General features: G+C 31.9%; 1 protein-coding gene across 5 annotated transcripts in view; it reads right to left on the minus strand.

Annotated features, from left to right (window-relative positions):
* LOC130901476 (potassium voltage-gated channel subfamily H member 6) overlaps positions 1 to 15743 on the minus strand; it is a 286333-nt gene that overhangs the window by 169622 nt on the left and 100968 nt on the right. For all 5 annotated transcript variants that reach the window (XM_057812903.1, XM_057812899.1, XM_057812904.1 and 2 more), the window contains exon 9: positions 600 to 680. In XM_057812903.1, the coding sequence (XP_057668886.1) occupies positions 600 to 680 (81 nt within the window). The remainder of the gene's footprint in view (positions 1 to 599; positions 681 to 15743) is intronic.

Genomic DNA, 15743 nt, shown 5'->3' on the forward strand with positions numbered 1-15743 from the left:
TTTCGTAGTGCTGAGTGATAATATGAAGTTTAAACACCATAAGTTACCTCAAATAAACACTCCTCACCCAAATATCGTTTGAAGAAATTTTCTAAACATTAAGTAAGCGTGTTGAAAGAGTAATATTTTGAGGTATCATAATTGAGAGCCTCAAGAACTATTATCTAGTATTGTACAAAGACCGTATAAATAAAATTTGGAGGAGTAAATCCAAAATGTAACTTCCGAACTGTTAAATTGCAGTAGTGGTCAATAATATAAATAGATGTACTACACTCAAAAACTGATGTTTCTGCAATAATTTGAGAAGATTAAAATGTCAAAAATATTTTCTATTATTTATCCAAAGAGACATTAGATCAGATCAGTTATTTACTAGAACAATTTGAAAGTTTGTCTAATAACTTAAGATATAACATATTTTTAATCATATGAAAATAACAAATATTCTTAATACAAGTTTATTAACACTATGTTCAACTTATTACTTATCCTCATTTTGCAAATAAATAATATGAGTGCAAGTTACTTAATATATTATGGTGTCTTCAATTTTAGAATAGTTTCATCAACAACAAATTCAGCATGCTTTTACTGACCTGAGCTACTTTCTCACCCATTTTTGGAGTATGAATTCCACTTTGAAAATATTTCGCTGAGCCATTATCTTGAAAAGAGAACTGAAACAAAAAGTAAAAAGCTGTGAATATCTCATATATACGTTTACTTCTTGCAAAAATAACATAAGGTTTGTTTTTGTTTTTCTGTATATTTTATGAGTCGTATTTTAAATTGATAAAAATCATTCTAGAATAGATGGAAATAGTCAGAAAATCATTTCTTCAGATAAAATATATTCAATAAAAGCCTTGAAGTTATTAATAGGAGCAGTTTCTAGCACTAGTCATATTTATTATCCGAATCATCAAATCTTTTACAGCACACTTCATAATGTATTGTAAGCCAGCTATTACAAATATTAGTAGATCCTCTTTATGATTCCAAACACCAATATTCATAATCGTGAATCTCATAATTCTTTGGAATCATCTGCAGCATCAATTGAAGCTACTTTGTAGATCAGTGAGTAATTATTATTCATAACACTAATGTAATTCTTATTATTATTCTTATTAATTAATATAACACAAACAAAACTGACCTCTGGTAATTTCTTCATACTTCTTCGCAATGAACTCCTGGAGCTTTTCGTCCCACCGGAGTTTCTTTCACACAATATCGATACTTGTATCATTGTCATATACAATACACTTTTAAGGAATTCACTTCGACCAAAAGTTCACTATCAGAACTTCATGTTTCAGGTCACAAATCTATAACCGAATTATCCATTCTTTCAATAGATTTATTTTCTAGTTTTCTAAAATGTTATATTTTGAAATCCTAAAAAATATTCGCTAGCCACGCACTAAACGTCTATGTCGAATCCGTGTTAAAAATTTCGTTCTTTTATTTCTCAGGTGTTTAAACGTGATGAAAATGATTATTTTTTACTTAATTAGAAATTATAGCACTAAAAAATGTCGCTATATCTGTGAACATTATTCTATTGATTAATTTATGTGCATCATCTTGTTACAGTGTGAGCATGAAATTTGGATCAACCCGTAATTTGAATTAATTTTGGAAATTTGAATTTTCCTAGTATTTTGTTCGGTCGTACCTAATTGAAGAAACAAAAAGTTTTTGTTGTTTTGATAAAACAAAAAAAAAAATAAAGATACCTCACCTAAATTCCTAGAAACAATTATCAGCATATTTTTTGTTTCTGTTGTTTTATCAGTCTCTTGCAAATTGTTTTTGTAGTGTATTGCAATATGAACATTCAATCCGTTATTACGGCACGAATTGAGGCTGCTATCGAAGTGCAACGAGTATGGCAGCGGTTAGAAGAGACTGGTTTGCTCACGCAAACAGCAGGTGCAGAACGAGGCAGGACTACAACAGCTGAAGATGACCGCTTTCTCGTTTCTATTACTTCAAGAAACCGAACGATTACAGTAGTTTCCCTTCGAAATCATCAAGAAGTGAGAAATGTGAGCATAAGTGGACTGTTAGGAGGAGACTTCATGCTGCTGTATTATCTTTTCTGACTAGAGCTATTGGACAGTCGTTTTCACTTGAACACCAGATTGCCAAAATTTTGCAGAAGAACACCTTGCTTGGATAATAGTGTATTGGAGTCGCCTATTGTCAGATTGACATGTAAGAGGCGAGGGGTATGCTCAAGGGTGTATTGCTAAACGACTTCTTTTTGGTGGAGGATCAGTTATGGTATGGAAAGGCATATCTTTTGACGCTCGCTTGGAGTTTGTCCTTATCGAGAACGGAACGTTGACTGTACACAGGTACTTTCTAGAAGACCATGTTATACCATTCATGGTTAACCTTGGAGACACGCAACCATTATGCATGCTAATGCACGGCCCCACATTGTTAGTTACCGGGTATCTTGACGAGGTTTGAATCGCGCAATTTGTTTGTTTTGCTCGCAATCCAGACTCAAATCTCATTTGTGTGAGATGAGAAGACATTTCTAGTGACATATTATGGCGGTCCTTAGAAATTGTAGAGAGCTTCACGAGATACTGGTGCCGGAAGGGGACCAAAATCCGTCATTTGTAAGCTGTTATCATTGCCAGATAACGAAATACCCGCTACTGAGTGCGTTAAAATTTAATGTTTTAACAAAAATCATAGCAAAGTAAAATTGTTAATTTTCACTACTTGAAATTTGAATTATCAATTTCCATCATTTTAAATAAACTTCAGAAACTTCATTTTTATTAAAGTAAACAATTGGTAAAATATGTTACAACTGGAAAAAATTAGATAAACATGAAAATTTCTCAAATAACCTGTAATTACGAAATGACCCTAACTTTATGCTCGACAATGTGTTTCTTAATTTTATAGAAAAGTAACATACAATTTTCTATATGCAATACTTTTGAATATGTATATGCTACGTTAATATTTGAAAAGAAATTTTCTGACATCAGAGCCAAGTAAATGTTTGTGATTATGAATAAATGAAAATTATGTAAAGTTTCTTAAAACTTTGATATCTCAGAAACAAGTAACCAATGATATGTATAAAATCTATTGCGATTTAATATTTCTCACATTATTTCAACTGTATGTACAATCCATAATCATTATTTTTGATCATAATATTATTTCAGAATGGAAGTATTCAATTTAATTTTGGACCGTTAGTTAGAGACTACCCGGCTATATCTAACTTGAATTGTGTATTAATTTTCACCTCCAACGAATGAATGTACCTATGAAAATCCATTCTGATATGGATATGAGGTATGTTTTGAACATCATGATTCATAGATATAAATTATATTAAGCAATCTACTTCAATCGCCGGGAGGAATTTTATTGAAAGCATTCCAACGATGCTTCAACAATTTATGAGTAATTTGATATAAATTCATTTAGATAGGTAGCAGAATGAAAAGGAACTGGCCCTTTTCGTAATTCAAGCATAAAACAGTCTAATAATAATAAAATGAATTTTCCATCAAGTACCACCAGAAGTTTCAAATAAATATTCATGCTGTATATTTCTCAATCATTTATTATTCATTTCAGTTTCAATGCCAACAAAACAAAACAAAAATTTATGAATTTCATGATTTTTATTTGAGGATATTCTTCCGTAGTGTTCTCTGGGATTTTCATCATTATTACCAGAGTCAAACCTACGTAAATTCTTATCAGCTCGAGAGTTTTAATGGCAATAATACTTCTATCAGAGTTATAGGTCAAATTTTGAATTCTCCAAGTTTTGTAATAAGACCAATCATAAGGTTTAAAATCATTTTTGGAGTATGGATTGAAACTTCATTCTACAAGTTTCCTACCTCATGATATATCGTGTATGCGTGTTATAATATTCAAATGTATGTGAAAAAAAATTGTTTTTTTGTGAATTTCTCGGTTTTTATAACTTCAATGCTATAACTATTCATTATAAATATTGTAGATGATAGAATTATTTACGATTTTGCCTTGACTATTCTTTATCCATCCATCCATTCATCCAATATTATAACATGCCTCAGATGAATAACTAATACAACATTCATCAATTGACGCAGTAGAAAACTAAGACGTTCCTCATCTTGTTGCTAGTCACTGTGTAAATATGCAAGTTGTTTGTCATCTGACTCAGAAATAATTTTATATATATGAATATGTCAAGCAAAAGTTGTAGAAAATTGTACTACTTACAATATTAAAAATGAATATAAATAGCATCTTCGCTATATTAAATGAGATATTCACAAAAAATCTGATTTAGATAACTTTTGAATTGTATATCTTATGACGCGGACAAGACTTTCAGAAGTTTCGGAGAAAATTTCAAAACACAAAGATCATAGTTCTCAGGAGCTCAACTCCTACCTATTAAATTGAACTGACTCAAATTTTGTTGTACTATGGAATTAAGCAAAGAACATATTGGATAGCATTATCTTTGATACGAGGCTTCCTCGTCTACGTAAGTTAATGGTTTCTAGTTTTTCAAGACAATATTAACCAAAACTGAATCATTACAAATGGATGTAGTAATGAAGAAATTTGTCTTTCAAAGGTTTAGAGCATAATCTCCCCAACAACATCTTTCCAGTTGGCATCAAGTCTCTATCATAAAATTGGATTTATTAGAGAAGGGTCTTATTTTTGAGACTGTGAGATTGGGCACATTTCTTTTCTCGTTTTTAATGTACAGAGATATACAGGAGCTTGTAAAATTTCATAGTTTCAGAAAGTTTTGAAAAATCAAGGAATCAATTATTGTCATCAAATGAAGAAACTGAACAGAATTTATTCATTTTTGGTGAGTGTAGGAATAACAAACAAGGAAGCAAGTTTATAAAATCACGAAAAGAATTGCAAATTCTTTGAGGATGGAGAGAGCTGTTCGGCTATATTCTCAGATAGGCATTTGACGCAGCTTGGAACGAAGGACTAGAAAATTAGCAAAAACTTTCAGAAAAACCTTCTCAGAATTCTAAAATCTCACCTGCAAAACAGATACTTTCAAGTCAAAGTTCAGAATTACATCAAAAATCGGCAACCAATACCTATCTCAGGTACACAGGTAATATTCCTATACACAACAACGTAACTAATGCGTAACACATGCAGATGACAGTGCAGCGCTACTATCTCATTATCATTGCTTCCCAAAATGTTTAGACACAATTAACTCGTAACTAATAGTTTGGAGAATTTGAGTAGATGAAATTAAATATATTCATGTCACCTACATTCGACGGAGATAGACCTGACCAACAGCGGTTTTAAACGGGCATCTTTTGCAGGAAAAATAATTCATTTGTACCGAAGACTAGCCTGGACATCACACTGGCGGGACTTAAGCTACCTAAACTTTACTAGTTAATATATTTAAACAGAATGATTTCAATCAGAATTCAGAATCAGAAGTCAGTTCTAGAAATATCCTACTTTTCCCAGAATGTTCATCTCAAACGCATTACTTCAATATCTAATGAAAATTTGCACCCAGCAAAGGATGAGAATGCATCAAAAGTGTGACATGTTCGACATAGTGTATGTGTAGCTGTTCGTGATCAAATTAAATCTTTTTCAAATGAAAGGAGATAATTTTCGTATAAGTTAATTTGCTATCAACATTTTTCCTATTGTGAATCATGCAAATTGTAAATAAAAAGAAGCTGTTAAAAATTGATTGGAAAATTAGTTTTAAAAAAATAGGTTTATATTATCATTAAAACATTTTATCAAAATAAAAGTTGAGCGAAGACTGTTTTTTGAAAAGTATAGAAAAATATTTTCCTATCCGAACAATGACTAGGAAATTAAAAATTGAATTCAAAATTATTAGTAACACCCTATTTGAAATAAACTTAATGCAAGTAGATACATTTTTGTTTAAATTACATTCACTTTCTCCAAATTTACATAAATTAAAACAGTTGAAAACCACTTCTAAGTGATGTTTAATCACAAAACACTTAATAATTCAATTCGGAGATTATCAAATGAAAAACATGAGAAAAATATCTGTCAGATCGTTAGTAAACAATAACACAAAAACTATTCACAAAACACTCTCGATATCGACAAGTGACGTGATCCGGAAAAACTGAGCAGTGAGATGGATAGTCTGAAAAGTTCGCCATGCAGGCGCCTATGGAAACACGGCCATCTATATAAATAGGTTATAAAAGCTGCAAAGGCTATTTTCATCGAGAATTTACAAGAGATAATCGAGAATATAACACATGAGATCTTTGAATGTACTTTTTATTATTTCTCGTTTCCAGGGCCGGCTGTTTCGTATCTGTTTTACTGGAGTATTATATATCATTTGTTTAATGGAAAAATTTCAAGGAAAATAAACATGGCGTCATTATAACGTATACATAATTCATAATTTGGATATTAGTCGCCTGCTTATGAATAATAAATCTCGAGCTTCTACAATACGGTTACGATTTATCGCTTTTTAAAGTCATTTTTCATAATATTGATTTTTAGTTGGTAAAGAGGTCAGTGAATATATGTACTCGAAACAAATAGGCTTCACAATTCACTGAATATTGTGAATATACATGTAGAAAATATTAGAATATGAGTACATAATGGTTGGTAATATTACAATTACAAATAATTTTCCCTTTATTGGTGTTAAGCTGAATCCTGATTCTGTCTGTATAATTTTTTCACGACCATCCATATATCTTATCATTGCTTATATTTCATTTGAGTTTTCTTAGATTTTCGATAGCATTCCCGTAAAGATCAACGGTAACAGGAGAATCCTAAAGTCCATTTGTAACAGAATTTTGGTGTAATAATGGTTAAGTAAAATGATCAAATTCAAGGTAACATCCTTTTTTTCTCATATACTCTGTGACAGTAACAGGAATATCCAGTAAAGATTATTTTGTTTAACATGACTCGTAATACAAGCATGTTGACTCTGCTAGTATATATTTTTAAGCATGGTACCAAGGTAGCGGAATACAAAGGGCAGGCTCATAAGACGAAAGAGCACTGTAATAGTGATTCAAGATTGGGGCTAAGAGTTAAAACTCATAGTTCTTCAATGACAACGTCAAAACAACTCGGTGGTTTGCAGTACGCGAAAGAATATTTTTTATGTGGTGACCATAGTTGGTGTCATCAATAATATTGAATAAATCGATTTGTGGAACCATGGTTGTTCAATTGTGTGTGGGAGGGCGAAACGAATGACGTTATCCTCAAGTTTTGCTCGAGCATCATGTACATCGCATGGTTATAATTATGTCTTAGAACTTTAGATCATTGTGAGTGCTCATCATTACCCATCCGTAAATTCAAGAGTTAATGCTCGGCAATGTGTAGCCAGACAAACCTTGATATAATTCTTCAAGGCACACGTTAATATTCTTAAGACCCCCGGATTATCCCCAATTTAACATATGCGAAACATTTTCGGTAGAAGGTTAAGAAAGTATTCACATAGTACATACTTTCCGATTTGTATCCCAAATATTGACGAAATAAAATGATTTTCATTGTGTTTTCGGACTCCTATGCTACTGAGCATATTTAGTGGCCATAACTGGCCTCTATACTGCTTTAATAATCCTCTTCGTTCATTTTCAATTAATTATAAGTAGAAGTTGACCATTTACATTAACTTTGATTCCATTCCAGTGTCGACAGACATACTGGTTATCACATTAGTTTTTATTGTTTACATGTTTATTCTGTTTTATGATTGATTGATCATAATGACAAACCTCCCTATGTCTATCTCAGCACATACATATTTATTTCTTCATACTTTGTTGTGTAGACGACGAGAGGATCGTATTCTTGCCCAGTTAACATGATCTTTCTGTTCCTGAATAAGTTTTCAACTTTCATCTATAGAATTTAAATGATAGGGTTTTTATCTCTTGATATAGATCATTCTGTGCAGTTTTTATTATAAAAGATATCGTTAATAATTTTTTGAATATGTAATCGCATTATCAACATAGAAGCCTGCATTAAAATATGTTCTTCATATTCTGCAAACTACGGTTCATGGTAGATTTTCTTGATCTAGAACAAAAGTTCTTACAACTCATATTTATAACGATATCTACTGGTGAGATATCCTACTTGAATTATCAATTTCTGGTTTAAAATCTTCAATTGTGTGCGTTATTCTTTTTTTGTAGTTGAAAATAACCATCCAATTATTTTTAATTAGTGCAATGTAAGCATCATTTATATCAATTATTCTCATTTGTGTTTTAATGTTTTCTTTTCCTAATTTCTTCACTCATTTTCAAGGTATTTAATTGACATCTAAAATATGTCATCATCATAATCAATTTGTAATTCATACATTACAATGTTTTGATTGTCGAGTTGCCGAATATTTGTATCATGAAGTTTTTCTGGACGGTTCCTGTATCCCAGCCATATCAAAGATACGGCTTTTGACTTCCGGTCCCTGGGCCGTATCAATACGGCCCGCGATCGCAATGTGTCACAGAAAAAAGAATCATGTTTTTTAGAGCTTTTAGACTTCATTCGAGTCCTCTACGGATGTTTCAAATAATCGTGCTCTCTACTCTCTACGGATGTTTATGAGTAATTTTCAAGGGCGACGCGTGTCTAGACAAGCGAGAGAGAAAGACAGTATCGCCATCTCTTAGCAGCAAGCGGAAATGTCCTATTAGTTTTGTCAAGAACGATAGAATTTTCCACGCGCTTCGAGTCTAAACTAGAACCTTCCTAAACCATATAAAACGAGTGCGTCGGCGCGAAGTGAGTGTTGGAGAAGGATTTTAATTGTACTGCGAAGTAGTGATTGTAAAGGTACTGTGCATTTGTTTGTGTCGTGAGCGTATGATATCTATAATTGTTGGGTCGAGTCCCTTAATTGTTACGATTTTAACATAATGAACACAAACGTTTATGGGAAATGGAAAATTGCATATTTTTTCATAGAATGGAAAGGTAAACTACTGTGTTTACTAAAGCTAATACATCAAGCAAAAAAGTTTTATTATTGCATTTTATAAGTATTTTATATACTTATATAATTTAATAAATAAAATGTTATAGTTCATTTTTTTTTATTTTCAATCTGGCTCACCTATGAATTCAAAATTTGATGTAAGGCCCTCTGCAAAATTGAATTTGACCTCTCAGCTCTATCATGAACAACCCTCGCCTTCGCCAAAATATGAAAAGTCTCGATGTCTTTTAGTCAAGGTCGACTTCCAGGATTACACGAATGTGTGATTTGATAACTACATCATATTTTTCAAATTTAATACTTGAAGACTTCGCTATTAACTGAATTTCTATGTTACTATTAATTTTCATATTCAGTTTGTTATTAACTAATTATTCATTGTTGTAGTCTAATGGCTAATATATTCGATTTTTGGACTAGTTTCTTCTCACATTATCTGTACAAGTTTTTCAATTCTCCATTTATAGTAATAGTTGAATTATTGGCAAGAAAAATTATTTCAATGCGTCCAAATTATGAAACGTTTAGATCTGTGAATAAGGCCTTGGTGGAGTTACTTGCAAATATCTAAGCAAAAACATCGACAAATTATTGGCTGTCGTCGGCAGGTACTCGTTTAACTGTCTTCAAATTGTTAAGAAATTTTCGTATATGTTAATTCTTATAAGTCAAGACTTGATTCTTCTATCTCCTTTGTTATCATATGAAGTGTCTCTAGTTATACTCTTGATCAAGCAGCTTCTTTTATAGAAGCTGCGTTTGTTTACAAATTAAATTGACAATTTCTTTGACAAAATAGGTTTGATTCCAAATACGAGAAACGTATATAATTTTTGTAGTAACAATATTTTTTAATGTCACTGTAATTCAATTTATTTATATTTGTTTCCAAATTTCTTTTGGTGCATTACATTTTATCACATCGAAGAATGAGAATATCAGTTGCAAATGTTTCAAATCGGTAACGCATATTATGTAAGTAAGTTTTGAAAATAAACAATCGGATCTCGAGGACAATGTCCTCATCAAAGTTTAGCTAAAAATAAAAGGCCGACTCTGTATTCTGCAGTAGGTGGCAGCTATATTGGGATCTGTGATCTGGACACGTAATATGTATCAAATAAACAATGCTAAATTTCGACGTTAATACCGGAACTCATTTCTCATTTTATTCTTAAATGTTTTGTTGCGAATGTTGAACACATAAGTATAAGAATGGATCACCAGATATAATGTTCACTTGATAATTATTGATAAATTGATGTTTTAGAAATAACATAGGTAGTTAGAAGGAGGAATGACTTCAGGACATATATGTTGATACATGATTTTATTATTTAGAACATAAAAAATAAAAAAAATTTCTTGGAATAAACGAAATTCAATTATTATTTCCTACAATCCTATTTTTATATTCATAATTACTATATAAACTGCAAAACAAAGTTGGTATGTATTAATTTGGAAAAAATTCAGCATATGCAATGTACCAAAATAATAGAGATATGCTCGCATTCTGCTTTCTCCAACTGTTATTGCTGCTTGGAGCAAATATTGATAATAGTACCATGTTCTTGAAAACCTCATGGAAAATTTCAAATATATTGTATAGTATATATGTTTTTATTTATTCCAACAGTTTTCAATCACAAACCGTAATATATTCATACCAACTATTCACTAATACTTAATATATGATTTAGTTAAATACACTATTTAGTTTATTTGTCACTATTCCGATGCGTTCACTATGACTTTAACTCCCTCCGGCTGCTTGTGGCTACTATCATCAAATTGTAGAATCACTAATTTGCCGTAAACAAACAAAAAGGCCTCTTATAGTTTGTCTCAGTGAGAAAAGATCACAAGAACATAAGCGTGTAAATAGGTTACAAAAAATACAAATAGTCGTAGCAGAAAACGAATAACCGGCACATCCAGCAAACTTTAGCTTCGATCAACATATTAGAACAGGACCGGATTCACAGTCTATACCAGTGGACGAGATTGTAACAATATTTATTTATAATATTCGACTGCTCGATTGGTTTTCCCCACGATTATATGAGGTCTGGCTATTAAATAACGAGACTGCGCACCTAGACGGGTGGGGCTAAAAACGAGTAATGCATTGGGTATCTAGATATCTTGTTTATGCACGTCCCAAAACACGTTTACGTCACTATTATAGTATTTGTGCAGTAGTGGTTTAAAACGAATGTGTTTGTTTCTCGGAGGAGAACGTATCAATCTCAAATTGTGCTATAAATTGTTGCAAGAGGCCTATGGGGACAATTCTCTATCTCGTGCGCATGTTTTTGAATGGTGTAAGCGCTTTAGCGATGACTGAATGGGTTCCAGAGGGTCAGACTGTCAACCAGACTTACTATTTGTCAGTTTTGGCAACACTGAGAGAACGAGTTCGTAAAAAATGGCCCGAATTGTGGAAGAACAACTCGTGGATTTTGCACCAGGATAACGCACCACATAAAGCGCTATCTGTGAAGCAGTAATTGGCGAGTAAGCGCACTCCAGTGCTGGAACATCCGCCGTAATAATCAGATTTGGCACCGTGCGACTTTTGTTTTGGCTTCCGAAGATAAAATCTGCTTTGAAAGTAACCCGATTTGAGTCGATGGAAGCGGTAAATCTAAAAACGGCGGAGCTCCTGAAGGCACTCACCAAAGAAGACTTCCAGAACTGCTTCGATGAATGGATAAAACATATGGAAAGGTGTGTGGCGAGGGGAGTATATTGGAGGAGAGCATTCAAACCAGTCTCTTCATTTAATAGCCAGACCTCGAATAATGAATTTCCGCTTTTCGCAGGATATCAAAAACCGCTTCTAAACGCATTTCTGCGTGCTAAGCAGGTTCAGAGACTTCTTATTTCTAAATCCCTATTACAATTTTAAGATGTTTTGTAAGGAAATTTTGAGGCTGATTAGTATCGCAACACACATTGCTGGACCCACCGAAGTGATACAACTACTTCGCGGAGGGTTTAATATTATTTTGAAATACATCATCAATATAATTCGCTTGATAATGTCTTAAAAAATTAGAGAAACCAATTGCAGACGAATCATTCTCTTCCACGACAATGCCAACTCCTACACATAATTTCAAACAACAACGTTTTGATCAGTGAAAACATCCAATTGATTGGTCCTACAACGTAGAGTCCTTGTTTGGCCCCCAATGGTTTCTTGTTATTCCCACAGATTAAAAGTAAATTGCGACATGAACATTTTACTTCACCTGAAAAAGCGGTTGATGCGTTCAAAGTACATGATTTGGAGGTACCTCAATTGGTATGGAAAACAACTCCGATATGTGCCAATAATTTATAATATATTTGGGATATCTATGATTTTTACACCTAGAAACTTAATCGCTGAAATACCTTCAAGTATTCGAAAATCCACTTTTTTTAAAGAAACAAAACAAATTTAGTATTTACTATATATGACTAAATAGAAATAAAATTGGAATGGAAGTTAAAGAATTTCAATTATAATGTATACACAACAATGTACCAAATAAGATAAAAAGAAAAATAAACAAACACCTGAAATGATGAGTTTCTCTTTAAAATAAACACAACATGTGTCAAAATTGAGTGAAACAAAGATAATTTTCCTGGTGAATGTATTATACATGTTTCGTTTATTATGACATTAATACTATGCTTATATTCAAACTAAGATTTATTAACACTCGGTTAACTTCTCATAGTCTAAAAAGTATATTTAAATAATGTTGTTTATACGTTAGAAAAAAATAATGATGTAAACAAAGAAAATTGATTGGATTTTCCATTCTAACTACATTACTCAACAGGTGATACGGAGAAAGGAAACTGTAAAAATAATGGTTTGCAAGTTTTCGATACTAGATGACACACGTGGTTATGAATCGATTGGCGGATAAATTCGTTTTGCAAAGAGACCGGAAGCAGATTATACATAATAAAATTGTTCAAAAATAATTCATTTTCTGGAAATAACAGACAGACATATTCGATAGTAGGTTGAATGAAATACGTATAGGGTGAATACATATAGGCTGGTGACTAAAATTGAGTTTAAATTTTTTTTTAAATTTTAGTAATGCTAGAATCTTGAAATTCTCCAAGTTTCATGTACTCGCAAAGAACTAACCACGGGTAAATTATAGAAATAAAACTGTAACTCAATATACTTGTTTTGTTAAAACATATTTTTCATTGTCAAATTTTTTTCCCAAAACCGTAATGTAAAATTCTTTTAATAAATTGAGTGGAAAACTGGAATATATGAAAATACCCTTAGTTAGTCCTTTGCGAATTCGAAAATATCAGAATTCCAAGTTTCTAGCATTACTAAAATTTTAGAGAAAAAAATTTTAGCCGCCCAATTTTAATTCCGATATTTCGGAAAGCGGTGTTATAGGAAATACTCATTTTAATATCATACGAGCAAACATTTTCGACGTTGGTTGCAATGTCAAATTCTATTTATAAGATATCTGTAGAAATTTTAGTGAAAATTGTTGTTATCTTCTTGTTATATTAGCAGCATTGTAACTTTATAGTTAAGTCCATATTAAGAGGAAGAGGTGAGTATAAGTTAGACTAGCAATTTGCATTAAGAGAAAAAAATGCAGCGTAAAAATGAATTTATAAAAAGAAATTACGAAAAGAATTTGACTAAAGTGTTCCTGTAAGTGCTCAAGCTGTCCGCGAAGAGTTTCAATTTCTTCTTCAAATACAATTCAGAGGTCGGGAAGGGTTCGTGGTACTCATCAAAAACACAGCTCTTGAGAAGGCCCTACAGAAAGAAGCTCCATCCTTTATGAAATTCAAATTATGGATTCAAGTTGTCACTTTCTAGTCTTTTCTAATTCACTCTTTATTTGAATGTTCTCAAATTCGTGATTTTTTAAGTCCTATCTTAGATCGTTCATTTCATTTCAGTCATCAATCATAACTTCAAATTTTGAAGAAACCGTAATGTCACTTACGATGAGCTTACAGATGAAGAAATGAAATTTAATCATGAAATATTCTAAATTGTGTAATTCCGGCTTATGACCGATACTGGAACGTTTGAATAAATTAGCGTGACAATACAATTGGAAAAAAATGGGAATGTATTAATGATAATATCTAACAAAATCACTATAAAAGAATTTCTACTCGAATGGAATAGAGTGTGTATTTGTGATGAATTATCATTGTATAAAAAGACTATTGTTCAAAAGATTCGGTCCTTTGGAATTCATTATTGTTCATTCCGTTTTAGAGTTAAGTTGTAGCATTAACATGTTGAGCCCTAGTGCTGTCTAAAGGCCCGCTTTTGAACTTTCCCTATAGCCTAGAGAGATCCTACGACATATTTTATTTCAAGCCTTCACCGCAGCCAAAAAATTGGTATTTGAAAGTGTTTTAAGTTTGATTGGACAGTCATGAGTCCTTCGAACATAACCTTAAACTTGATCTATTTGATTTCGCTTTAGTTTTCATATATTTTAATTCGAATAATATTTGACTAAAATTTTTAATTTGTGCTACTTTTACATTACCTGAACCTATTTTTTTGTTTTTGTTTTTAAGAGTATAAAAACATGAATAAAAACATATTACAATATAGATACAACAACAAATAATTGTTAGAATCACAATTATTATTGTTTTTCTGAACAAACCGGAATAAAACAATGTAGTTTTTCAAAACAAACATCGCAAAAAGTAATCACTTTTACTATAAGTTTTTTTTTCACTGTACCCCACGCAATCTCTTCTCACCTTGCGAATTGACCATCTTTCTTCACTAGTCAATGGTTTTTTTTGGTTTTGGGGTCTTGATGAGCAACATTGTTAGTTTCTTTTCAGTAACTCTTTTGCTACACTGATTTGAAAATCAGTTATTGCTATATTTCCTTTATATTCTTTCATAAAACATATAAATTCATCAATAGCAACGTCTTTCTAAAAGAAGTGTTGTCACTGTCATCATATAGATGTATAGAAGATTTGCCCTCGGCTTGAGGCTTTACAATCACTCCTGATTGTCTTTCGATGCTTTCATCAGCATGCTTTGTAGAAAGCATCAACATATCACGCTCCGGGCCTTGGAAAAAGTTTCAGCGGTGAACTTTTCCTCAGACTCAGACAGGCCCTATAGACTGCACACAAAAACATAATTTTTTCGCATTTTTTATTTCGAGAAAATTTTTTCTCTGTTTATTTTTGAATCCACACCCTATATGGTGTATAAAAACACAAATTGTTGGCCCCTGGGGAAAGTTTATCCATTTATTGGGGCTCAACATGTTAAGTTTGTAAAGTTTTGATTGGAAATTAATGAATTTTTGTTTTTAAAACGGACTTCAAAGTCCTCATAAGTTAATTTATATAAAAAAATTGTAGAACAAAAGTAATGAATGATAAGTACTGAGATATGATGGATTTAGTAATTTTAATTAAGAAACATGAATAATAGATTCACATTCAAATCATGTAAAGCAATTTCGTTGAGTGCCAAATTGAAGAAATTAAAAACAGTGTAACTTGAAGTGCAGAAAGGTCATAGTGCTGCGCAAAATGTGAACAAATACTTTTATGGTTGAATTCATAAATATAAACAGGACCATTATTTTTCATTTTTAAATATCTAAGGAGTAGTGTTCGAAATTTTCTTGTATAA

The sequence above is a fragment of the Diorhabda carinulata genome, chromosome X (assembly GCF_026250575.1).
Source record: "Diorhabda carinulata isolate Delta chromosome X, icDioCari1.1, whole genome shotgun sequence".
In the NCBI taxonomy this organism is placed as follows: Eukaryota; Metazoa; Arthropoda; class Insecta; order Coleoptera; family Chrysomelidae; genus Diorhabda; species Diorhabda carinulata.